General features: G+C 49.2%; 1 protein-coding gene across 5 annotated transcripts; it reads right to left on the reverse strand.

The window, feature by feature from the left end:
* Positions 1-26,912, reverse strand: Mau2 (MAU2 sister chromatid cohesion factor). Of its 5 annotated transcripts, none has more exons than XM_021638074.2 (19): positions 26,590-26,911; positions 16,022-16,039; positions 15,606-15,671; positions 14,481-14,576; positions 13,611-13,705; positions 12,128-12,155; positions 11,537-11,692; positions 10,529-10,675; positions 10,371-10,461; positions 9,574-9,677; positions 9,066-9,143; positions 8,686-8,751; positions 6,680-6,766; positions 5,623-5,672; positions 5,358-5,435; positions 5,135-5,246; positions 2,946-3,036; positions 2,442-2,569; positions 1-2,346 (listed from the first exon to the last, which is right to left on the reverse strand). In XM_021638074.2, exons 1-19 carry the CDS (start codon positions 26,881-26,883, stop codon positions 1,900-1,902), a joined length of 2,232 nt encoding a protein of 743 aa, XP_021493749.1. In that variant the 5' UTR covers positions 26,884-26,911; the 3' UTR covers positions 1-1,899. The 5 variants fall into 5 exon arrangements, with proteins under 5 accessions (XP_021493749.1, XP_021493745.1, XP_021493744.1 ...); XM_021638070.2 differs by having other exon boundaries at positions 1-2,353; positions 6,683-6,766; positions 26,590-26,910; XM_021638069.2 differs by having other exon boundaries at positions 1-2,353; positions 26,590-26,910.
* Positions 26,913-26,966: the final 54 nt, after the last annotated feature.

Raw genomic sequence — 26,966 nt, forward strand, 5'->3', positions numbered from 1 at the left:
TATCAGCAAAACCTATCTAAGTTTATATGGATTTCAACTCATAGTCAAGATTCAACAAACAAACAAAACCAACCAATCCCATGGAAAAGCAAAAAGCTTTCTTACACTCTGGGAAACAGGGGTTGGTGCAGGCATTCTTTTATTGGCTTATTAATATTTCAGCAAACAGCCCTTGGCTGGCATGGAACTTGGAGTGTTTCTCCCACTTCAGCCTCCCAAAAGCTGGGCTGACAGGTGTGAGTCACCATATCCAGCTGCTCTCTGCCTTTTGGTTGTTGTTTTTTGAGATACGGTTTCTCTGTGTAACAGAGCCCTGGCTGTCCTGGACTCACTTTGTAGACCAGGCTGGTCTCAAACTCAAGAGATCTACGTGTCTTTGCCTAAAAAGTGCTGGGAGTAGAGGCGTGCACCACCACACCCAGCAGGAACCTGGAGACTAGAGGGTTACCTGGGCACAGGAGCAAGACTGTCTAGGGGCTGTGTGCTGGAACTGCAGGGCAGTATGCCATTCACAGAGGGTTCAAACCAAATGCTGTGTTAAGACGGGACCACAGGACAAAACTATGGCTCAGCTGACCAAATGTCAGCCTAGTAGCACCAGGTAAAACCTGTGCAGTGGCACATGCCTTTTATCCCAGTACTAGGCTGGTGGGCATAGAATTAGAATTCAAAATCATCCATGAACAAGAGATACTGTCTCAAAAAAACAGAAGATAGAAACACTGCTCCCTTCCAATCAAAACTCCAAGAGCCAGGCATGGTAGGATTTGCCTGTGATCCCAGCACTTGGGAAGTACTGGCCCTACAGGAAGAGACGAGCAAACAGTCTTAATGAAGCTCTCAGCTTACAGTTAAGTTCCTGATTAAAAGTACAGGCTCCTAAAACCATACAATCATACTACATTTTTAAAATCCTTTTCAACACATTCACAACATGCCTTCCTTCACTCAAAAGTGCCAGGTGTGGCTCAGGAGTTCACAGCTACATACAAGGCTACATCCTAGCCTGCCTTTGTGGCTGGCTTTTGGTACTCCTGGGCTATAACACCCTCTTGTGCTGGCCCCCTTGAGGCTTTTCTCTCAATCTTTAGCTATTAGACATTGTTGTGACTGCTCTGGGATCACTGTCGTTTCACTTGAGTGGAACCCTCAACACTGATCATGGAGTTCGACATGACCCCACCCTTAGCTTTCACATGCCTGAGATGTGGACAGTAAAAGCACTCTAACATCAGGAGAGATGTCAAGTCGAGAGGTTCTTGTTTGAACTGCTCTATGTACAAAATGCCCTAGAAGCCAAAAAAAAAAAAAAAAAAAAAGCTTAAATAAATAGGCAGGGCTGTGAGATCGGCAGATACTGAGGGTAGGTCCCTGGGACCCAAAGGGCTGGAGGAAGACAGAGGGCTGGGAGCACCTGGCCGTGGGCAGTAGCTGCCACATGGCTCAGTGAGAATGTCCATGAAAGCCTTGGAGCCTTGTCCCTTCAGTCATGGATTCTGAAGCTGAGAAGTAGCCTTCATGGTGCCACTTTCATCACCAAAGAGAGCACCTGCCTAGATACCACAAGCTGGCAGGAATCACCGTCTCCTGCCATCAACTGTCACCCTCAGGGGAGCCCTCAAGCCAAGAACAGGAGCTGAGCTGGTCCCATAACTGTTCTCTATGGGAAGGCCACATAGCTGCCAGGAAGGAAGCCCCTTCATTCAGGTCCAATGGGACTTCTGCCTACTGCCTAGGCAGGGCCAAGAGGCAATGCTGAATATGAGCAAGGAGCTTCTTGAGGTGGAGAGACACATCTCAGCCTCATCAACTGCACATGCATACCTCCTTCCAACCTCCTCCCCTGCACCAGGGTCACCTTCCAGGCACACTCAGGCTGAGAGGCTGACTTCCAGGTCCTCAGAAGTCCCTGAGCACAGGGACACTGGAAGAACAGCAGCTGAGGAAAGTGAGGGGCATCATTCTCCCCTTGGCTTGCCCTGGGTTGGAGGCTACTTTGTGCAGTTGCACTTGGGTTTGGTTGAGCAGTAAAATGATGCCCCCGCACACACTGTCACCCTGTTCTTCACAGGTGACACCCAGACACAGATTAGGCCAACAGTTCCCTCCAGGAGATGGCACAGGCAGGGTGGCTGTCACCCTCAGAGGCATATGATGGCACCAGTACTCCTGGAACTCAGCTCTGTACAATGGTGAGGGGCTGGTGGGCACCCTGGTGGTTTTGTTCCCAGAGAGCTCCAGTGTTGGGTCCAAGGTGGGGACACAGGCCATAGGGTCCTCACAGAAGGCTGGCCAAGCTGGTGTTGGGTCCATTTTGAGCTTGGAACTGCACAGGGGGTGGGCCATCTGTCCACTGCGAGGGAAACACACATGGATGAGCCCCTCCACACCTGAGGAGCTAGAGCCCCTCACCCCCATGTCTGCTTCCCCACCCTGTATACCGTAATGAGGTTGTGCTCTGGGAGGCTGCAAGCCTCGATGTGGTCCTGCAGCAGCTGCTGTGAGAAGTTCTGATGCATTTGTGCAGCTTCGTGGGCATCCATGGCGTTCCCGCATGCCTTGTTTAGGTCTGAGAATGGGGCAGATGTCACCGTCTAGCTCATCCCCTGGGTGGTATGGGTTTGGCCACCCAGGGGAGACAGGAGTTGCCATAAGGGATCCAAAACCCATCCTGAGGCCCAGGAAGATCATCCACAAGACTCTGTGAGTAGGAACCTGAGCCCCACCAGCCATAATTATTTAAAGCTAGGCATGGTGGCTTGGCAGATCAAGAAATGTAAATCTCTGTGAGTTCAAGGCCAGCCTTGTCTACCTAGAATTCTAGGCCAGCCAGGGTTACATATCAAGACCCTGTTAAACAAACAAAAAAAACCCCTGGAGATGCACTGCTATTCATACGATGTCAGGACCCAATGAGGATGCATTGCAGCCTTGTTTACTCTCACCTCTCAGGAGGGCAGATGACCACAGCTGCACAGACATGTCTGGGATCTTGCTGGCCAGTTGCATGGCAGGTACCACCATGTTGTTACTCTCCTGCCAATCAAAAGCTAAGAATGAACAGGTGGCTGTGGAAGAGTGTCTTCGACTTCATTTTTTTTTTTTTTAACTTTATGAACTGAAAACTGGACATTTTATATTCTGTTGCTGCTGGACAAACTTCTATTCCAGGGGCTGGAAAGATGGCTCAGAGGTTAAGAGTACTAGCTATACTTCTAAATGTCCTATTCCCAGCAACCACATGGTAGCTCATGACCATCTATAATGAGATCTGGTGCTTTCTTCTGGCTTGCAGGCACACACGCAGGCAGAATACTGTATAAATAATAAATAAATATTTATTAAAAAACAAAAACAAAAAAAACCCAACAATTCCTATTCCAACATCAGAGCTTAACTAAAATGGTCCTCCGAAGTACTTTTGTCCACTTTGGGAAAAAACAAAACAAAACACAACCGAGCATTCTTGGCTCCCCTCTGCACAAGACAGTGAGAAATCATTACAACTGTACATTCATGCGGGTGTCCACAGGCTCCTGTGCCAAGGGAGGAGAAGCCGATGGACTGGGGGATGATTTGCTCCTTTGAGTTTGCTTTTGTAGGCTACTGCAGGGATGTGGCGTCTCTGGACCTGTAACTCCCTCTAGTCAGATTCTGTATGTGCCAGGCGGCTGACTTAGAAGCAAAGTGTTCTCGTGATGAGGCTAGGAAGTCTTGGGGAGCAGTTTCCTGTTCCTGATCCCACAGTGAGGTACAGGAGGTAGCTCTGAAGTCCAAACCATGCCCTGGTGCACTGTTCTACCTCCCCAGATTGTAGGCCTCAGTTTGGGGAGAGCTCCCAGTAGTGGGACACCAAAATCTCCATCTAGGACCAGAGAGAGATGGCTCAGAGGTTGAGAGAACTGGCAAGTGCTCAAGTTCAGTCTTTATTACCGACATGGCAGCTCATAGCTGCCTAATTCTAATACCAGGGGTTCTTCTGAGCCCTGTGGACACCAGGCACACACATGGTACGCATGCATACACATGAAATAACTAAACTGAAAAATGAATAAAGAAAGCTGGGTGATGGTGGTGTACACCTCTGATCCCAGCACTTGGGAGGCAGAGGCAGGTGGATCTCTGAGTTGGAAGCCAGCCTGGTCTACAGAGTGAGTTCTAGCCGGGACTACATACAGAAACCCTGTCTCAAAAAACAAAACAAAACAAAAAATTTAAAAGCCTCAAACCAGGTTCCAGTCCTAGGCACAGCTTAGGGGGAAGACAACCTAACCAAACCCAGCTCGGCTGGGCTACCGTCAGACATCCACCTCTAACTGCCGCAACCAAACTGAGTAGAGTCCCTCTCAGACCTCATCGGGCAGGAAGAGCTGCTCCCCTCCTCCAGACCTGAGGAGGGGCTGAAATGTGGGCTGGTTTTACAGATGCCTGGGACAGTTCTGACCCTCACCTGAGGCAGCCCTCTGCTGGCCATGTGGCTCTGGCTCACTTTGCCCTGTCGTCACCAGCCCAGCTGTCTCCCCGAGTCATGCAGAGTCGGGCTCACACAGGCAGAAGGGGTGTTTTATAGCAACCCATGAAGTAGGAAACCCTGCCAGACAAGTAGATTTCTGGCTCACCTCCCCTATTCCAAGTGCTCCACACCACACTAGAGTCCCACAGGGTACCACAGTCCTGCCCCAAGCCTAGGCAGCTGCCAAAGCACTGGGAACATGAAGGCCACTCTACACTCTCCACAGCGAAGTGACCCTCACTGGCTACCCACTACATTTTACAATAACTTGAAGTAAAAAAGTTAAGTCTTGCGAAGTCATGTGGTTGATGGTGCCACAGACACAGGCAGGCTTTGACTTTGTTGGTCCCACCCTAGGTGCTGAGGCAGTCCCAGGGGCCCACAGATTCTAGAGGGATGGTGTGTTGAGAAGCCTACAGGAGTATGGCAGAAAGCAGCTGTCTTTCAGGTCTGAGGACTGTGAGCATGACATATAGACCCTGGAAGGGAACCTGTTGTCTGGGCCGCCCTGATCCCAGGCCCCATTCCTTCCACACCCTGGACTCCAGGTCAGGAGGTGCCATGTTCCTTAGTGGTGCTCCTCACGTCTCTACCCTGTGCACTAGCCAGGCAGGGACTCACCCTGTGATTTCCCAGCACATAGAAGATGTGGCCCAGCAGCACGAGAGAGCAGGCTGTGAGGCGGTTCAGGTCCTCTGCATTAGACATCTTTAGAGTTTCTCGAAGAAATCGCCTGCACAAGGGGACAGATGCTGGCACCCTGCAGGTATATCAGTCACAGAGAAGCAGAGGTGGCCTGAGGGAAAAGAGGCCAATCACACGTGGTGCCCTGACCCAAACTTACTTGGCTTCGTTGTAGCGGCCCTGGAAGAAGGAGAAGAGGCCTCTCACGTAGAAGGCTGCTGCTCGGAGGCAGTGTGAGCTGCAGAAAAGCAGAGTCACAGTTGGCTATGGGAGAAAAAGTTTCCCAAAGGGAGCCCCTACAGACTGTCTGACCGGTGGGGTACAAGCAGTGCTGAGTACATGTGAAGTCTGGGGCCTGCAGGAACATACGCCACCCCAAGAGCAATGGGAGTGTGGGATGTCTTGATGGGACACAGGCAACTCACCTGACCGGGAAGCTGTGGTCTGGGTTTATCCTCTCAAGCAAACTGTACAGCTGGTGAAGAAACATCAGTCAGGACCCAACTGAGCTCCACCTAGAGGAGGCTAGGCCCTGAACATGCTATAGGGGATGAGGCTTCCTCCACTCCATGGGAAGAATATCACAACATGCAGCATGCCTGCCCTTAACAGCCTCAAGATGGGGGGTGTACATCTGAGGGAACCATGTAGGAGACAGGGCAGAGTGGTGACAATGGGTCAAACAGCATTCTTGTGACCCAAGAGACCGGCATTAGCTTCCTGATAGCCAGGGTGGGCTCTCTGTTTCTTCGAACACATATCTGGAAGGTTGGCCATGGCTTTTGTAGACAAGAGATGACAGTGGCCAGGGCTAGAATGAAGGCTGTAGATGTGCAGAGAATCTGGGCTACTCTGGAGGGACTCCAGGGTAGGGCATCCTAGAGTTGGAGAAGAACCTAACTTTTGTGGCTCTGGCAAACCCACATAAGGGCACCTGGCTTGTGAGGACAGCCCTGTGAGGATGGCCACTCGCCCACCCATGTAAGGCTTTCTTCCCCTTGATTAGGGCTGGGGTGTGGCTCTGTGGCAGAATGCTTGGAGGCATGTAAGAGGCCCTGGGGTTGGATGACAGCACCACTAATTTTGTTTTTGTTTTGTTTTTTTTTTGAGACAGGATTTCTCTGTGTAGCCCTCACCATTCTGAAACTTATTCTGTGAATCAGGCTGACCTTGAACCCAGAGATCCACCTGCCTGTCTCCTGAGTGCTGAAATTAAAGACGTGTACCACCACCACCCAATGACATAAACAAACAAACAAACAAAAAACCCACAGGGTTCAATAAAGCTTGAGTGGCTAGGATGGGACAGAGGCCACCTGGCTGCACAAGTGCTATCCCAGCCCCAGTCCTGAGCCATCGAATGTTGCACTCTCATAGAGAGCTAAACATCTGGACTTTTCTGAGATCTGTGGGTGCCTAGGACACCCAAAGCCCTATAGAAGAGATGGAGAAAGGATACCGAACATGAAGCATGTCACCTACTACCTCTTGGTGCCTATTTCCTTCCCGTATATACACACTTGCAAGGTTGGTCACGATGAAGGCCCACAGCTCCTGGTGGTTGGTAAGCTGGAATGCAAGACAGGGCACTTAGGAGGTTAGTGAGGACATTACCACACTCTGCTGGGGCTTGACTGCACTAGAGCTGCTCAACAGCTCCTTTCAGACTCAACCAGCTCACTCCAAAGTACAGTTAGATCCTCTTCCACCCGCAGTGTCAGGGGACACTTAGAAAATGAACAGGAGAGCTAGCTATCCTGATCCTGCCAATGACCAACAGTGGATAGTGGCAAGACATAGTCTCTCCATAGTCTAGACCGGCTTGTAATTCTCTATCCTACTGCCCCAGAGTTCTAATGGCTGGGCTGACAAGCCTGCCATCACCCTGGTTTGTTTTTGCTTTATAGTCCAACAGATGTACACTCATGTCCTGAAGTATGTTGGGAATGCTCTCTGCCACTGAACCAATAATTATGGCAAGTTGGATGGTCAAGAGAAGGAGTGAAAACTGTCAGGCATGGTGGTAGACACTGGTCATCCCAGTACTTGGGAAGGAAGCTGAGGCAAGATCAGAAAAAAAAGAAAATAATAATAAATTTTTTTTTTCTTTCGAGACAGGCTTTGTCTCTGAACTCCATATCTAAAGTAAGCCTCAAACTTACAGAGATCTATATGCCTCTGCCTGCCAGAGTGCTGGAATTAAAGGTGTGTCTACCATGTTTGGTAGGGCCAGATCAGAATTTTTGAACAGGGGGTTACAGCTCAGCAATACAGTACTTGCCTGGCATGTTTTGTCAAATTCTAGGTTCAATCTCCAGTATGGGATAGGGGGAAGAAGGAAGAAAGGATATAACATTCTAAGTAGCCTGGGCCCTCTGAGTCCAATTCGCTGCATTGGGCATGTACAGTGGAAACACAGGGCCTGCTGTTGGGCTTGGCACACAAAAGCCCAGAGTTCCCTTCCCTGACATGACTTGAGCTGCAGCAGCACTAGGCTGTCGGCTGTAGGCAACAGGAGGAGGAGTCTGAGCTGGAGGCCAAGGTTCCTGTCTGTCCTAGCTCCTCCCCTCCAAGGTATTCTCTAGTAGGACTTTCCTCAGCACCTGACTTTAGCATTGTGCTGCTGAGCCAGAGCCACACGTAGGAAGTAAGATAACAATAAGAATGTTGGGTTCTTGGCAGCAGGGATGCCTGGGGTCCAGGGAGACAGGTGTGGAGCCAGGAGTGGGTTCCTCACAAAGCACCCACACACATGTACCACCAAGGACGGGAACCCCCATCCCATAGTCAGAGGGACGTGCCAGGCCCCTTGCTCACAGAAGAGAATGCTTCTTTACAAAATCTCTACTGGGGGTTCCCTGAGAAATTGGTCAGCAGCCTCCATTTCCTGCAAGGACACTGAGGCTAAAGACATCCTTCCCTGGTCCTGGTCCAGGTGGGCAGGGCGGAAGGTAAGCTGTCCATAGAGGCATCTCCGCCACTCTGGGAGAAATGGACCAGACTCTCAGGACCAGCAGGAGCCTGTAGGAGGTCAGCAGCCTACAAACATGGGTTCCTTTTGGGGAGGCCCCTCCCTGAAGTAAAACCTGTCCTCTGTTCTGAGCACCTATCACAGGACTTAGGATAAGGACCTGTCTTAGTCACTGTGCATCCACACACCGTGACTCTAACAAACTGCAGAACCCATCATGATTCCACACGCTGAATCAGCCTGAGACTGTCCTGGCATTTAGCAGTGGCCACCCAGTGTCCCTGTATCCTCATACACCTGTGTTCCCCTCATATCGACCTGGGGTAGCCAGGCACCCTTCACCCTAGCCACCTGCCACCTTAACAGCAAATATGTCACTATCGTGGCCACTGTTAGTGTGACTGTGGTGGATGTGGGCTCAAAGTCGGAGCCCTAGCAGCAGAGCTGTGCTGTTCTCCACCCTTTCTGTGAGGCAGCCAACCCGACACCAAACTGCTGCTCAGGGAGCCAGCCTTACCCGCAGGGCTGTAGTGAACTGAGCTTCAGCATTGTCCATGCAGTTCACGGAGACACAGTACAGGCCCTGCAAAGACAGGGATACATGTGGGGTAGCTCCCAAGGGTGCTGGGGCTCAGGTCAGAAGCAGGGCAGCTGATAGAGCAGCGCTAGACAAGCACAATGTGTACCTGAGCTGCTGGGATGTGCTTCAAGCCACTGTAAAGGACTTCCCCCACTCCCAACCCCAATAGAATAAGAGGTCACATTGAGATGTTGTCTGAGCAGTGTCACAGGGCTATTTACTGGGACATGCAGATTCTTTCAGGGTGCATCATGTTCTTTGCTAGGTATTTTCTGGATTCTGGCAAGGGCACGGCCCAGCACCCGGGGCATACTCACCAGCAGCGTGTGCAACTGGGCAGCATGGTTGGAAAAAAGCCGGGGGGATTGCTGGCACAGCTGGCAAACCTGGGAGATCTGAGGGGAGAGCTGAGGTAACTGCCTGTCCCGGGACCTGGCACTGGAGTGCGGCCCCAAAGCTGGAACACATTCTCCCATCCACTTGCCAAACTGGGGTCAAAGTCCTGGTAGGAGGAGCTGCCATAGGGATGAAGGTGACCCTGATCTCCTTTCTCTGTCCACGCTGACCTTAGTCTCAGCTTCAACCGAGTACTTTGGCTACAGGCTATAAAATGCCTCTCCAATGTTCTCAGGAAGGTGGGCATTCTGGTGATATGGATCCCAGACACCTGCCAATGTTCCCTGAGAAGCAAGTTTTAGGGACCCAGACTACTGGCTTTACAGTAAATTCAACAGCCCATGCTAGAGCAGTGATAGTGAGGTCACTGTACCCTCCCTCTTGATACCTGCCCAGACCAGGCCCACCATAGCACTCTGTGCTTGCTACCTCTTGTAGTGCAGTAGCCTTGTGGCCTGTGACGAGCCGGCACATGATGATATGCTCCAGCAGGATCACTTGGAAGGATGACAGGATGGGGCTGCAGTCCAGCACTGGGGACAGAAGGCAGGGGTGAGTATGCAGGCATGGTCCCACAGGGCCCTGCCTAACGCCATTCTTGCTGCAACCTCTCTCCAACTGGATAAGGACAGAAGCTCAAGCCAAGGCCACTGTGAAGTGATCCAAGGCTGAGAAATCCCTACTAGGTGGTGCTCAGGTACAGCAAGGGCTCGGCAAGCACAGGTCAGCCCTTAGTTTGAATTCCAAGCAACAAAGCCACAAGAAACTCTGGGCTGAGCAGCGTGCCTCACACAGGTCATCTCTACAGAGCTGGTACAGACTCCTGCCACCCCTGCTAAGAGCTCAGGAACCTGCCCGCTGGGCTTCCAAGATGTCTTCAACTGTGCATGCCTGAGTGGGACAGGACCCAAGCCATGGGGACCCTCAGGCAGGTCCTGGCCAAGCACAGATCTCTTGGGTGGGGGGAAAAGTTCTTGTCCAACCCAGCTTGAGGAAAAAGAGAAGCACAGTTCCACAGGCTCTGGTGCCCCCAGCATATTTCTCCCTTTAGAAGTAGCTGAAGAGGTCACTTTAGGACACATGCGTGTGCCTAGAACCCAGACTCTGGAGGATTCACAGCAGGTAGGTAAGAGCTAGGTTCTGATCTTGGCTTCCCTAAACATAGCCATGTCTGAAAGTCAAGGACAACTTGGGGCTGCTGGGGTCCCTACTCAGGTGGCACTCACTCTTAAGCTTCTCTAACTGCATGAGTGCCTTGTCTGTGTACTTCTGTGCCTTTTCCAGGTAGCCAGCCTGCATCGAATGCATCACTGTGACCTGCAAGGAGAAGGGGTGGTGATCATGGTGGCCTCTCCCAGCCCAGGCCCAGGGTAGTGGGACTCACCAGGTAGACGAGCACGCACATGTGCTCCTTGGGCAGCCAGTGGAAGAGGTCAGCAGGGTTGCTGGGCAGGATCTCATCATCGTGTAGCGTAGAGATGGTCTGGATACACTGCTGCAGCTGCTTCAGGCATGGCTTGACGCTCTTTACCTGTGGCATGCATGCTTAGCACCGCACCCCCAGGAGGCCTGGCAACTTCTTGCTCCTACATAGGGCCTCCCACTCCTCCACAGGAACCCACCTCCCCAGGTCTTGGTCTCCCAGCAGCCAGACTTCCAGGAGGCAGGCAGAGGCCCAGTAGTTAACCCCCCAACAAACAGTCTTTTGGCACTGTGGCTTCTGCCAACCCTCCTGTTTTCTACCCTGAGTCACTCAGGAGAGCTGTGGTTCTGCAGTCAGGGGCAACTGACAGCTGCCATGTTCTTACACGCTGTATGAGGACCGAGGCCCAATAGGAACAAAAGGAAGGCCATTACTAACAGCAGGTTCACTAAGCATTTCCTGGGTCCCCACAACACTGGCCTAGTACCTCACAAAGGCGTGTGTCCGGTGGGCCTATAAGACTAGGAAAGGGCCGAGGCAGGCAAGGTAGCTCCCATTCATCCCAGTCTGAGGCTATCACATAAACACAGGTGTCAGGTCTCCAACACAGCCATGCAGCCTCACCAGGGTCCCTACTGACCCTCATAAAGCTGCTGTGAGCTAGGAAAGGGGAATCTGCTGAATATCTCCCTGTTTTGTTTGCATGGCTTCCATGAGCTTCCCTTCCGAGGCCTCCAACTGTATGTGCACTCGATGGATGCCAGGCCACACATTCTTACACAAATGAGCACAGGGCCATTAGAACAGAACCTGTTCTTGGAGCATCCTCTACCCTTGGGGCTATGCCAGACAGTGTGATGGAGCCACAACTGTGCTGGAGCAGGACACCTGTATATATGTTTGTGCACTTACAAACACACAACAACATATCATGAGCAAGCCCTTTCCCTGGCCTGAGAGACCATATACCTGTCCTGCGTCCAGGTAGTGAGTCACCTGCAGCACCAGAAAAAAGACGCGCAGTGACTCCTTCTGGATGGGGTTGCCCTGCCAGTTCTCCACAATCTGCCCGCACAGGGTGAGCAGGGGGTGCACTTCTTGCAGTTTGCGCTCCATCAACAGCAGCTGGAAGGGGTGGGGGATCACTGTCAGCAGTCCAATAGCTGAGGACAGAAGGCAAAGCTGGGTGCCATGAGGTCAAGTGTGGCAGTGCTTGCCTTTAACCCCAGAACTTGGGAGGAAAAGGCAGGCAGATCATTGTGAGTTTGAGGTCAGCCTGGTCTACATAGAGTTTCAGGACAGCCAGGGTTACATCGAGAGGTCTTACCTCAAAAAAAAAAAAAAATAATCAAACAAATCTGAATACAACAAAGAAACTGGGGTACAGGTAGTTCCACAGCAGGATTCCATAGTACAATACCACCTGAAACCTCAGAGCCCCAAATGAAAACTGCCAGGGTAGAACCCTTTCTTTGAGACTACACGGTGAAGAGAAGCCACTGTGAAGAGAAGTTGACCTCATGCCTGCAACATGGCTACACACACCCAGTCTTGACTTACCATCCCCTTGCTGAGCAGGAATAGTGCCCTGGAAAAGAGACAAGACATCAGGTTTGTAAGGATGCCCCTCAGGGAGAAGTGCTTTATTTATAGGACATTTTAGAGTGCTGCACTTTGTTCTGATTTAAATTTACATGGAGGGGTACATAAGGCTGGTTCTCATATAACCTAGGCTGGCTTCAAACTTCCTATGCAGTTGAGGATGACCATAAACATTTTTTTTCAGAAGGGTGGTCATGCTGGAATTGAACTTGGAGAGGTAGAGACAGGTTCAGTGTTCAAGGCCAGCTTGGTCTATATATGGAATTCTAGGACAGCCTACATAATAGGGAGACTTTATCTCAATAACTAAATAACTTTTATGTCTACATGTGAGTGCCTACATGCACAAGTGCACCATATACACCTAGATGCTGCCCAAGGAGGCCACAGGAGAGTATCAGACATGGAGGAACTGGAGTTACAGGGGCTGTAACCTCCTCATGGAGGTGCTGAAAAGAGATTCTGAGCTCAGATGTCTGGGACAGAAAGAAGTGCTCTTAACCACTGATCCACCCCCAACCCTCTCAACCTTGAACCTGGGCTCCTCCATCATCTACCAGGTGTGGCCACCACACTCTAGCTTCAGTAGCTACGATTTTACACGATGCAGACATGCTTGTGAGCATCATAAAAGGCAAAGTAGAAGATGGCACGCTCAAGCCACCTTAATGCTCCAACACAGCAGATGTGGACCTGGCACAGAGGACGCATGAAGCAGGGACTGGCTTGGCCTGTCACTACCTCACCTGTGAGCTGGCTGTGAACCACCTCAGGTCCCTCTCAGGATTAAGGACATAAACTCACAAGGTTGGGCAAGTCAATGCCCTCCCCTCTGCTCCTTCCCCAGGGTTTCTTTGGCCTCTCTTAGGCCACACTCCTTCAACTTTCATAAGGAGGTCTATGTACTTGGTGAAACTGAGGACAAAACTCCCACAGCAGATCAGGTGGCCTCTCATACCAATGCTGGCCTACTTTACTTTATTTTTCTACAAGCACAGCACCCAGGGGAGTGGACACTGAATCACACTTAGTTGTCAAGAAGGCACCAGTGCAATAAAGCCTATGGCTGGACAAATCCTACCAGTGCTTTCTATTTCAAGATATTTGTGTGTGCAAGTGACAGGAAGTAAAACCTGTCATCCCAGCACCTGGGAGGCTGACACAGGATTAAAGCTGGGGCCATCCTTGCTACAGTACTGACAACCTGTCTCAAAATATCAGAGAAACTGCTAGTACTAGCTCTGCCAATGAGAAATGGGCCCTGCTTTCCCAGCCAGCCATTCACATGTCATGAAGGGTCACTTGCTGGGATTGACTCTGCATGGCTCATTACACCAGAGGCTATCATCACACACTAAGGTGCCACGTTTAGGGTCAGTAATAGGACAGCCAAGCTCCTTCCAAGTTAGAGAGCAGGAGGAAAGGGGTTGGTGGAGCCTACCGTGTATATTCAGATCCCACCACTCGGGCATACTCAGCCCCCACGCCCAGGAGGTCACAGGCCGATACCAGGTCCTTCTCCAGTGTGTGCAGTTGCTGAAGAGGAGAAAAAGCAATGGCCTGTCCTCAGAACTTGCCTAAGTGTGGCTGCATCTTCTACATCAGCACAATCACTGCAGTACTGGCTTGGACCTCAAGCACCAAGGCAGCCATAAATGTGGAATGTTGAGGGTATAGAGCAAATCACGCCTCTTGTTCTGTCACTTCAGCTTATTGGTACAGAACTAGCAGTCTGTGCTCTTGGGCAGACCAGTGCATACTAGGTGGGTTAGTAGAAAAATTCCCTTAGGAGCAGAGAGGCCTGAAAAAGCTTCAAAACTAGAAATTTGGAAAACTGAAAAGAGAGAACACTTCTGACTTTGGTCTCTGGAGGGGTACATGTAGTCCGTTGGTATAGAGCTCAGCTCCCTTGCAGAGTGTCATCAGCTCTGAAAGCTAGGCAGTTCATGTAGCTGCCCAGTTTACTTCCTCAGCTGCCAGCTGCACATGGGAGGCTGCAAGGAGACAATGTGAGCATGGGAGCCTAAGGGAGGGACCTCAAAGGGAAAGGCCCTAAAGTCCAGTATCTATGGTTATATGGGTGATAGGGCCGTATCATAGGAGAGAGGGGTCATGACAGATGGCCAGGTCAAGGGCAGGCAATGTCAACCAAGGGTCATCCAGGTACCCTCAAGAAAAAGGTCCAGACAGGATGTAGGAAAGAAGAGTGGAATGACTGGTTCCTCAATGGCAGCCAGGAAGCCCCCAAATGAGGCAGCCAGGGCTGGTACTTGAGTTCATGCCCCAAGGTCTTGCTTGCTCCTGTACTCACAGCGAGCTGGAAGAGCAGGCGACAGTGCCAGTATGGAGTCTGCTGTGAGATCTGGATGGCTTTCCGCAGCAGCGGCTTTGCTGCATCCACAGAGTTCTGAAAGGAAATGATTTAAAGTTTAAGAAGTCAAACTGGGTCCCTGGTGCAGCAGCCACAGTGCTAGAAAGCAGAGCCATTTTCTGGGGTGAGATGGGGGAGGCTATGCAGTACACTTGCTGCTTGGAAAGAATGTGCATGGCTCAGTGCTTGATAGCCATGGTGGCACACATCTGTCTTATCAATGTTTGGGAGTCAAGGAAGGGCTGCCTGTGAGTTTAGGGTAGCCTGAGCTTTGGCTTTGTTTTTCAGTCTTTTAGAATATAAAAGACAAGTGTAGTGATGCACACTTTTAATCCTAGCTCTGAGGCAGAGGCAGGCAGATCTCTATGAGTTTGAGGCCAGCATGGTCTATATAGAGAGAACCTGTCACAAAACAAACAAACAAACCAAAGCAAAAAATTTAGATTATACATACAATAGCTTCTTCAGAAGCTATGGTAGGCAATATCACCTGGGATCTCAGCACTGAAGGAGCTGAGATAGGAACTATGAATTTGAAGTCAGACCAGGTTACACAGCAAATTCTAGGGAAGCTAACAGGAGATACATAGTGAGACTAGTTTATAAAACCACTTAAAAATTATATATGGTGTTGGGCCTGGTGGTGTATGCCTTTAAGCTCAGCACTTGGGAGGCAGAGGCAGGTGGATCTCTGTTTTAAGGCCATCCTGGTCTACAAAGCCAGATCTAGGCCAGCTAAGGTTACATAATGGGACCCTAATATTCCTGAACCACCCCTTCCCCCACAAAACCAGCAATAGAAACCCCAAACCCCAAAACAAAACAATACACACACACATTGGGGGGGAGGCTGATGATGGTTCTGTGGTTACAGCACTTGCTGCTCTCACAGAGGAGCTGGGTTCAGTTCCAGCACCCACATGGTAGCTCACAAACATCCCTCACTCCAATTCCATGGGATCTCATGCCCCCTTCTGAACTTCTACCTAGCTGGAAACCACAATCTCCCAATAGGCCCAGGAAACAGAAAGACCCCCACTTTCAGAACCAGCAGCATGTCCTCACCTCTTGACAATACAGTTCTGACAACAGGCTTGCTGCCTCAAATTTAACATCTTCAAACTGTGGGATCTGGAGACGTCCGGTTAAGGAAGTACAATGCAAAGTCATTTCTTTAAAAAGAGCTCTGGCTCCCAGTCAGTTCTCCCCCTCCTCATGCTGCAGGGTACGCAGGGCAGTGAGGGGCAGGATGAGGACCTTACTGCCAAGAGAGTGGTGGCTGGCTTCCAGGGCAGCTAGGACACATGGTACGGCAGGGAAAGGGGGTGTTTCCAGCTTTTACCATGGGTTTTTCATTTAAGCAGAATATTCCCTCAAGAGCACAGTACAGGGTCTGAGGGTATGGCTCAGTGGCAGAACATTTGCTTAGCATGCCCCAGGTGCTGGGTTCCACCCCCAGTATGGGCACAAGAAAAGGATACTTGCTGTGATATCAACCACTGAAAGAGAAAGAAAAAGGATTAATTAATTTTTATTTGCAGGATGTTGAGACAGAATGCACTTTGTAGACAAGGATGGCCTTAAACTCACAGAGACTGCCTGTTTCTGCCTTCTGAGTGCTGAGGTTAAAGGTATACATCACCAAACCCAGCTAGGATTAATTTTGAGGCTCATGCTGAGGCTGGCACAGCATGCCCATCAAAGGCAGTGTGCAGAAGTGCAGTGGGGGACAGTGATGGAGACAGACAGCACTTGCTTTCCTTGCAATCTGGTTGTAGGAATGGAAGCTGCAGGGCACTGGGTGGATGCCTAAGAAAGAGACCTCTCCTAACACCAGACAAGGAGCCAGCACACCTACCTAACTCCAGGGAGGGAACCTCATGGTGATCTTGGCCATACTCTACACTTCAGCAAGGCTAATTAATAATGGTCTGGCAGAAAGCTTGGACATTAAGCAAAGCTTTGCCTGAGGAGTGGGTTAAAATTGGGGAGGGGGTTGGTGTATGGGGACAAGGCCCTCCTGAGAAAGCAGCATGTCAAAGAGGCTTGAAGTGGATAGAGTGGACCTCAAAAGAAGAGCACTAGTGTAGAGAGCAGCTGGCCAACCTGAGGATGAGCACCAAGAAATTCATGAGATGCTGTTTTGAAACAAAACAAGAACAAAAACATGGAGAGATGGTTCACTGATTTTGAGTGTTTACTGTTCGTGCAGAGAATCCATGTTTGTTTCAGCTCCCAACCATTCATAATTCCAGTTTTTCAACACCTTTAGCCTCCACAGGCACCTGCATTCAGGTGTGTACACAAACATAAGCACACACCTAATTAAAAATAACTAGCTGGGCATGGTGGTAAACACCTTTAATGCCAGGCAGAGGCAGGTGAATCTTTATGCGTTTGAAAGCAGCCTGATCTACATAGCTGGCCTAGGCTAAAAAGTAAAACCCTGTCTACCAACCAACTAACCAACCAAGCAACCAACCAACAAACAAAGATTCAGAGGGCCAGGCTCTGACTAGGGGGAACCACTGGGTCTCAAGCCACATGTTGCAAGAGGCTCCTAGCTATTGTGTTATGCATTGTTTCAGTTACTTGGGTCTTCAAGGACTTCCTAAGTACACACCTAACACTGTCTTGACAACCTAGGGTCCAACAGCAGGTACTAAAGAATCTACCTCTGAGGAGTCCTGACAAGGGACACACAGGATGGGGGTGCTTGGTGCTGGGCTCTGAAAGCTAGAGTATTAGAGTAGGATGTAAAGGCAGGAAAGGCAAAGCTCCAGACACAGAAGCGCTGGTAAGAAAGGAACTAAGACCTGGGGACTATCTGGGGCTGCAAGGCTGGTGGCTTAGTGCAGCTCATTTGGCAGTGGTGTCTGGGAGTCCACCCTGGGCATGGAGCCTGACCCTGTGGGTAAGAACCAAAGCTTCTGCCCAGAACATTTTTTAAAAACAGCTAATTTATTTATGTGGTTTTTATATGTGTTCCTGCATTCAATAGGCCATGGTGTGAAGGTGAAAATCAAAGGGCAGCTTTTGGAAGTCAGTTCTTTCCTTCTACCACATTGGTCCTGGGGACTGAACTCACGCTGTCATGTTGGCAACAAGCACCTTTACTCACTTAGCCATCTTGCCTAAAAACATGGCCCTACAGCATGGTTTTAGGATTGGCTTAGATCAAGTGTGGGAATATCTACTTGTTAACCAGCACTTGAGGGATGGAGGCAGAAAATCAGAAGTTCAAGGCTAATCTCAGACTGGGGATATGACTCAGTTGGTAGCATGTCTGCTTAGCATGTATGAGGCCCTGGGCCTCATCCTTAGGCCCTCACTAACTGGGCATGGTACTGTATGCCTGTAACCCCCGTGCTGCAAACCCCAGGATCCAAAGTTCAGGGACATCCTCAGCTACAGAGAGAGTCTAGGGAGATGACTAGATTACACAAGATCCTGTGGGAAAAGAAAAACCTACAAAACAACAGAGAGCTGTTGTAGACAGAGCACAGACCAGCACAGAGGGAGATGAGAAGATCTAGTGTGGCCAGGAACACCTAGGTTGCTTCTTGGACCATTGTGAAAGATAAAGGGAGTCACAAAGAGAAGCAGGGAGCTGTTGGCCAGGAGGATGCACTGTGGACAGTGAGAGTCAGAAAGCGGGAGGAGCAGCAGCCTCCTCTGATCAGCTATGGAAGCTTTTTCACAGCATCAGTAACTTCACAGGTCCACAGACTAGCTGTGTTCTTTCAAACAGGCAGCTGAGGGATAAATCCAGAAGTCACAGCCATCTGCCAGGGAATGGGGTCCCACTGCTCCAATTTCTACCATTCTGGGCCACCTCCTTACAGACAGGCCTCTGTCCCTTCCACTTGGGTTTCTTTGTAGCTGTCATCTATTTAGTTATACCTTTCTTTTTGAGCCAAAGGTTTCTGCTGATAGGTAGACATTCTCTCTTGTGCCCTCCTCTCTGTATATTCACTGCCTTCCCAGAATCTCTCACCACACTCCTGAAACTCCATCTTCCTTTTATACTTCCTTCCATCACCTTCTGCATGCAGTCACCCTCAGGCATTGCTGAATGACAATGTGTTGCTAGGTGATTTCATAGTAATGGAAACACCAGAGTATACGTTCACAAAGTAAGTCAGCCACATAGGTGACTGTGTGACATAACCTCCCAGGAAGTTTGCCATTGTCAAAATGTTGTTCTCTGACCCTCCACACACAAGCTGTGTCTCACTCTACCACCTCCCAAAATAAAAATTTTCTGGGCTGGGGATATAGCTCAGATGGTAGAGTTCTTGCCTAACATGGCTCTGTGTTGCCTCCTTGGCACCCACTTAGACCCCACGCAAATACCTGTAGCCCTAGCACTAAAGAGGGGGAGATTGGAAGATCAGAATTTCTAGACCACCCTCAACAACAGCCTATAAGTGAATGAGACCCTGACTCAAAGAAACAAACAAAAGTAGAAAATACACAATGTATCCTAAAATCCCTTGGGTTCCTAACCCAGCTGTGAGTTGTTTTACTTTACAAGGCTCAAGAACTGTAACTCTTCCTCATGAAGTAAAAAGAAACAGTGAAAACAAAAGCTCTCTAGGAATGAAGAGGCCCACAGGGAACATGGTGGGGAACGTTAGCTCTCTCTAGAAGCCCCTGGGGTTACCTTGAGGGTTTTTTTTGGCTCTTTTTTGTCTTTGTTTTTGGTGTGTGAATAGGTACAATTAGAGACAGAAGGGCTAATGCCTGGAAACTTCCAGAGCTGGGTGTCTGATCTTGGTCAGGCAGAGAACATTCCAGGTGCTTTTTCTGTCATTTACGTTTGCTTGGGTTTTTGTTGTCACCATTTTATTTATTTATTTATTTATTTTTTTGAGATAAGGACTTTCTATACAGCAATGGCTAGCCTAGAACCGATTTCAGAACCAGGCAGCCTCCAACTCACAGATCCAGCTGCCTCTGTCTCTAGGATATTAACGCTGTGTCACTGTGTCACTATATTTAGCACTGGCTTTTTAAACAATTATATGTGTTATCTTACCCAAATGGACAACCTTTGCTTTGTGTGAGCTGGAGTGTGTACCCATGCAGAGCAATGTGGAGGCCAGAGAGAATGTCAAGTGTCCTGCTCTGTCACTCTCTCCCTTATTCCCTTGAGACGGGAGGGAGGCTAGCAGCCAGGAAGCCTTAGTGCTTCTCTTGTCCCTGCTCCTCAGAAGCCACAGCACTGGGGTTCCCAGTGGAGTTACATGCAGGCACATAGCATGTCTGCTCTTTCCCATGTTGACTGGGGGCTTCACTCGGGTCCTCATGCTATTTTGATTTTTGAGGCAAGGTCACGCTGGCCTTGAACTAAGAGCATTTTTTCCTTTTTTCCTGCTTCAGCCTCCAAAGTGTAGGGATTATAGGATGAGTCAGCATACCAGCTTTATAGGCTTCTTATTCATGGAAAACAAATTAGGAAAAAAAAAACCAAAAAACAAAACAAAACAAAAAACCCACAGGTCTTCTAATCTGCCAACAGGAGTAGAGATAGCTACGGATTGCAACAATCCTGAATGGAAATAGAGGGAGCCTCCCTAAAACTTCCTGCTGTGGGCAGCTAAGGCTCTAGAACAGCTTCCAGCCAACACCTGAATGTGGGCATCAGGAAGTCAGAAGAGGGGTGGGCCAAGTGGCTTACTGGGTAAAGGTTATTGCCACCAAGCCTGAGCACCTGAGAGAACAGACTCCCTCAAGTTGTCCTTGGACCAGCACATATACTCTGTGTAAACACATGCACATGAGTAAACAAATGTAAAAAAAGGAAGTCAGGACTTCTGAGGAGTTTGCTGAGAATCCAAAGCACCAAGAACAGCTCAGTGTTTTGAAGGCAGGATGAAGTGGAGGAGAGAAGCAAGAGTGAGTCAGAATGAAAGGCCATGCTAACTTGAGCTCCTGAAGTCAGAGGTGAGGATGGAGACAGTGTGAGAGAAAACAGAAAGGAAAACAGGCTATAGCTCATGGAGCTGGTCTGCATGGCAGCCACAGCTTAGGCATGGGTTTCTACAGGCCTATTCAGCACGGAATCTAGTAGGACATGGTCGAAATCAAAAAAGAAGAGCTGCTGCACCTAAGCCTCAGGCATAAGGCTTAGAGGGAAGCAAGTAAACCAGAGGATGAACAATGCTTCACCAGTGAAGCAGAAGCTACTTTCTAGGCCAGGTGAGCAAAGCCATCATCACAGTGCAGCTAAGGCAGGTGCAGTTCACACCTGCAGCCCATTATTGGAAGGTCATTCAAACCAAGGAGCTTGAAACCAACCTGGGCAACCACACCTTCAGAGCAAACTTTTGACACAGAGAAAGCATTCCACCAGCATGGTGTCCTCAGCCAGGCCAAAGAATGACTGTAGATGCAGACAGTAATAATTCATTTCTTCTCTACGGCTTTCAAATTGTGAGCATCTAAGAATGGTAGTGTACAATTGTAGGTCCAGAGACAAAAGGGATTACGGAATCAAAAAACAAGGTTTGAGGCTGGCAGAGCCAAGAGTAGGACGCATGTGGTAGAGTGCATGCTCAAGCATATGGCAAGAGCCTAGGTTCAATCCCCAGCACAAGTTAAATAAAGGGAAGCTTGGAGATGCTCAGTCAGCAACACATTCCCTGTGCTCTGACACCCAGCACCAACACAAGCAGGGTGCTATGTTATAGCTGTAATTCCAGCTCTGGGAGGCAGAGACAGGAAGATATCTGGGCCTGTTGGTCAGCCAGCCTACCTAGTAGGTGAGATCCAGGTCAAGTTTCCATTCCTGTCCCAAAAACTAAGGAGAAAACTACTGACACCTCCCACAGTCTTTCAGTCCCACAGCAGAAGGGCAGACCACTGAAATGGGCCTGTCTGCTTGAAGGATGGGTGTGAAAATGAGGCAGAAGCTTGGAAGACTAAATTCACACAGAAATAGTGGATCTGTGTGACAAAATGTGGCCTCACACTGTCTGCAGCAGCAACTTTCAGGCTCTCCAGCCAGGAGAGATTTCTGTGAAGATGAGAGCTCAGACCATCGTTACTTGCTGGAACATTTCAGAGCAGTGAAAATTCTGACATGTCTACATCGAATATCCTGCCAAGATTCTAAACAGGAAGGTTTTACATCTCTATTCAGACATAGACACAAGCACAAACACAAACACACACACACACACACCAATAAACAGAAAACCAAATAACCAAACACCAACAATAAGATAAAATAAAGAGCAAAGCTTCTAGTAGTGTCCCACCCCAACTGCAGCTGCAGGATCACAAAGCATGCTGAGCAGGGCAGAGCCCACAGGACTCACTCAGACCAATGGCTGAGATCTCATTCCCCTCCCCCACCCCTGGGAAAGATACACACCTCACGTGACTACTAATGACACGTTACAGAGGAGACTTACAACACTGGGAGACTTCATGAAGCAAAGGGAATATTCTTTCTAAATAGCGTCTAACCATAGTTGAGGAGACAGAAACTGACATGTTCAGATAGAAAGCAATCAAGGGCTAAGTAGATGGCTAAGAAGGTACGGCACCTGTACAAGCATGGGGACCTGAGTTTGACTCTACAGTAAGCAGGGCACAGTAGAACATACATTTGTAATTCTACCAGTCCTAAAGGGAGATGGCAGGTAGCAACAGGATAGTCTTGAAAACTCAAGGACCAGCTGTCTAGCATATTCTGTGGCTGGCTGTCTCAAACAAGTTGGAAGGACACAATTGACACCTAAGATTATCTTCTGACCTATACAAGCATTTCTTGGCACACACATGTGCACACGCACACAAGAACACACACACTCAGGGCAGGAATGAAGGGAAGGCAGAGAAAAAGGGAGACGAAACTTCTGGTCTTCTCTTATGTGCAGGATTTCCTGAGACCCCCCCCCCCCATGCTGCTGGGAAGCCAGGACAAGACCAACAGCCCCCTCCCCTGCTTTCCCAGATACCTGATCAAATCATGACAAAACATGAGAACACATCTCTATCTCAAAATACGCTTACCCTACCTTAGCCTATCTTGTGGTAAGAGGTGCTATACTATACGTTGTTGCTAAGGTGATGACAGTGACACACATTAAGCACCTATTTCTTTTTTAAAACTTATTTATTTATTTATTATGTATACAAGTTGTGCCTGCATGTACACCTGCATGCCAGAAGAGGGCACCAGGTCTCATTATTGATGGTTGTGAGCCACCATTGCTGGGAACTGAACTACATGACCTCTGGAGGAGCAGTCAGTGCTCTTAACCTCTGAGCCATCTCTCTAGCCCTTAAGCACCTATTTTAAAGCTGCTGAATGCAGCACTGTAGTATTACACTTGAGACCTGAGACACCTGCTACTGGGGACTTACAGGAGAGGGCTAATAGGTGGCGGCATATACAGCTTCTACAGGCTAGCAAGGAAAGGAGGGAACAAAATGCATAATTTCAAAACCAAGAACCAACCAGGTATGGTGGTGCACACCTCTCACCCCCAGCACTTTCTAAAAGAACTCAATTACGCTTTTAGTTTTTAAAGAGAAGAGCATCTTGTTGTGTGGCTCAAGCTAGCCTGGAGTTCCTGGTCCCCTGAGCCCTCTTCCCAGGCTCTAAGTAGCAGGGACTACAGGTTTGTGTGCTGACTCATGCTATGATTCCTCACTGAGTGACTACAAGAGAGGAAACATAAAGCCCATAGCTATGTTTTGGGGAAAGTGCAATTAGGAACAAGTGAAGGGGCTGATGATACAGCTTGGCAGCAGACAGTGGCTTACTTTCAGGGTCCTAAGGTCACTCTCAGGACAAAAAAAGGTGGCCATACATGTCACTTTAAATGAAACTTAGGTGGATTTTGAATGGAGGAGCAGATGTGATTAAGAGGGTTTTCCAGGTGTTGAGCTGGGGTTACTTATGGAGGGCACAATGTGATTCTGTGGGAGACCTCTCAGGAGTCAGGTTTCTGTTACACTAACAAAAAAAACTTTCACAAGGGTAAGGGTTTCAGTTGCTGGTCTCAAAACCATGGGCCGAAAGACAGCAACTGCAGGCATGATTGCACGGGGCTGAGTGAATGAAATATGAGGATACACTGACACCCAGGGAACCCAGGGAGAGAGAGAGGAGGTGGGATTAGCTGCCCTGAACAAGAAAAGAGTTTCAGAACCAGCCAGGCCCTGGCAGACTACAGCCTGCACCTACACTGAAGCCTGGCACTTGGCAGAGTCCACTTCACTCACCACTGCCCTGGACTCTTCAATCCACTGCTGGTCTCAGGCACTCCTTGTTATTGACCTTAAGCCTTGAGCAGACTCACTAGATCAAATCATACAAAGGTCACTCACACAAATAAGAGACTCCCTTATCCGGGGTGCCCCAAATAGCCCTATATCAACTCTATAACTTCCCCCTGGTCCAGGGTCCACAGCTCTTATGTTAACAGCATTGATTGCTAGTCTCACTCAAGGAAAAAGCTACTATGGGCAGAACTGTTCCAGTCAGCTAATAACCAGACAATTCAAAACAGGCTTGACACTCAGTGGGAGGGGAACAAATATCTCCTTGATGAATGAAAGAAAACAAAACAAACAAAAATTTCACTAACACAATGACATCTTGTTCTAGTACAGAAACTGTTGGATCATTAAACTGAGAGGGCTAGAAGATGGCTTAGCAGACAGAGCACATATGACTGACTACACAGGACTCAAGTTCTGTTCCCAGCACTTTCATTAGACAGCTCACAAACAACTCTAACTCCAGTTCCAGGGACTCAAGACCTCTGACCTCAGTGGGCACAACATTTTATGTGCAAATATCCACACACATAATTTAATTTTTTTGGTTTTGGTTTGTTTGTCCTCTGTGTAGCCTTGCCTGACCTGGACTGCTTTGTAGACCAGGCAGGCTGGCCTCAAACTCACATTGATCCACCTGCCTCTGCCTCTCTAAATGCTGGGATTACAGGCATAAGCCACCACACTCAGCAATAATTAATCTTAAAACAAACAAACAAACAAAACCCCCACAAATTTGATGAGCCCAGGTGTTTCACTGTTTGTTTCTGTTGTTCTGAAACATGGTTTCTCTAGGTAGTCTGGCTGTCCTGGAACTCACTCTGGGGAGCAGGCTGGCCTTGAACTCAGAGATCTGCCTGCCTTTGCCTCCAGAACACTGGGATTAAAGGCTCGCTTTGTTTTCATTAGTACTATTATTATTGCTTCTTTTTGAGACAGGATCTTCTACATAGCCCTGGCTGTTTGGCAACACTCACAGAGATCCACCTCCTGTCTCCTGAGTGCCAGGATTAAAGACATCCACCACTATAACCAGCTCTCTCTTTTTTTTAATTAAAAAAAAAAATTTTTTTTTCAAAACTAACTCTAGTATTTGTGTCTGTGTGAGATGTGTATGAGTACAGGCACACGTGAAAATCAGAAGTTAACTTTTGGGAGTCAGTTCTCACCTTCCACTGTGGATTAAACTCAGGTTATCAAACTTGTGCTGCAAAAGCCTTTACCCACAGTCATACAGCCAGACCTACTTTCCTTCTTTGAGACATTCTTACTATGTAGCCCAGCCTAGCCTTACTTTTATGATCCTCTTGTCTCTCTTGAGTGCTCACATCACAGGCATATGTAACCATACCTGTAATACCAGAACTTGGGAAGCTAGGAAGGATGACCGCTGGGAACTGAGGCCAATTCTATGCTATAAGAAAACAAAAACAGGGGCTGGAGAGATGGCTCAGAGGTTAAGAGCACTGACTGTACTTCCAAAGGTCCTGAGTTCAATTCCCAGCAACCACATGGTGGCTCCCAATCATCTATAATGAGATCTGGTGCCCTTTTCTGGCATGCAGGCACACATGCAAGCAGAATACTGTACAAATAATAAATAAAAGAAAACAAACACAAAACCTCACAGTGTGGTCTTTCCTAAATAACTTCACCTCACTAAGCCTGTGTGGTCTCACTCTTGAAATAACACCTCACAGGGCTGAAGAAATGGCTCAGAGGTTAAGAGCATTGGCTGTTCAATTCCCAGCACCACATGGCAGCACATAACTGTCTGTAATTCCATGTAATTCCAGTTCCAGGGCTGACACCCTCACAGACATACACATAGGCAGAACACCAATGCACATATAAGAATAATTTGTAAAACAATAAAAATAAAAGAGCACCTCGCTAAGCCTGTATGGTCTCATTCTTGAATAAGGACGTTATTTGGCTCTGTGAGGATTGAAGTTCTAACTCTGCAGTCTGGGAAACTCGGATTTTCATTCCTTCCTGAAAGGCAATTTGCTTAAACTGACGGTCAGTACAGTAAACATGTGAGTTGACTCAAGGAGCTCCTTCAATCAGAACAGAGATAGGCAAATGGCAAAAAAGGAGGCAGGGTATGAAAGGGTCGCTGTAGAAGAAACAGCCTAGAGCCACAGAGGTTACTGAGGGGCGGAATGAAACCACCAAGATGTTGCAAATCAAGCTGGAGGTGTAGTGAGGACGCCTTCAAAGATGGACTAGTACATGGCAGGAGAAGCCGCCCTGGGAGCAGCTGACTCTAGGACCTACATTCCTCACTTCACTTCCTCACAGGTATTCAACGTCAACCACAGGCTCCCAATCTCACCTTCCCCAGTATCTTTGTCACAACGGACAGGGACTCAAGACCTAGACACCTAGAACTTTCAGATCTAGGGATCGGGAATGGCATTTCCTAGATTTCCTGAGACCTCAGTTTTACATCTCAGGGGGAGCCTGGATCTCTTTCTATTTATCTCCAGTGACTGTAGGAGCTTCCAGGCTGACGCTCTGGATAATGGTACCACGGCCACCCGACCGACATGGGGATCCCCGATGCGGGAACCCTGTTGTTGCTAAGGGACAAAAACTTTCCCAGTTCCGAGGTAAGAGGGCGTGGCGGAGACCTGTCTGTCACCACAGGTGAGAGCAAGGCCTTCGGAAGCTCTAACCCCGAAGGAGGCAAAGAGGGTCGCGTCCCCAGTACCCCGCGGCCCACCAGGCTGGCTCGCCCGCTCACCGCCTTCTCCAAGTGGCTGCGCGCCTGCTCGCTGTTCTTCGTGTGGTGGTAAAGCACGGAGCCGAGCTGCAGGTGCGTACGGGCCTCGATCCGCTGAGGCGGCTTGAAGGGGAACACGGCCTGCAGGCAATGGACGCACAAGCGGATCTTGGGCGGACTAGATGTTCGGAAGTGCTCGGCGAAACCCAGGAGAGCCAGATACCAAGACTCCGCTGCCTCGGCCTGCGCCGCCTGAGCCGCGGCCGCCTGCGCCGCCGCAGCCGCCTGCGCCGCCGCCGCCGCCTGTGCCGCCATCTTGGCCTGCACAACAACAAGCCGCCTCCACAGGGAGGCGGAAGCACCTCGAGGGGCGGGGCCTCGGGTTGTCCTCCCGGCTC

The sequence above is a fragment of the Meriones unguiculatus genome, chromosome 4 (genome assembly GCF_030254825.1).
Source record: "Meriones unguiculatus strain TT.TT164.6M chromosome 4, Bangor_MerUng_6.1, whole genome shotgun sequence".
Taxonomy (NCBI): Eukaryota; Metazoa; Chordata; class Mammalia; order Rodentia; family Muridae; genus Meriones; species Meriones unguiculatus.

Excerpts from the sequence above, each read along its gene's own strand:
- Mau2 (XM_021638074.2), bottom strand. The coding sequence starts at position 26,883 with ATGGCGGCACAGGCGGCGGCGGCGGCGCAGGCGGCTGCGGCGGCGCAG. Across the intron at positions 11,693-12,127 it reads TCCTGCTCAGCAAGGGGATG|CTGCTGTTGATGGAGCGCAA; the intron begins GTAAGTCAAGAC and ends CACCCCTTCCAG. Across the intron at positions 6,767-8,685 it reads AGTTCACTACAGCCCTGCGG|CTTACCAACCACCAGGAGCT; the intron begins GTAAGGCTGGCT and ends CTTGCATTCCAG.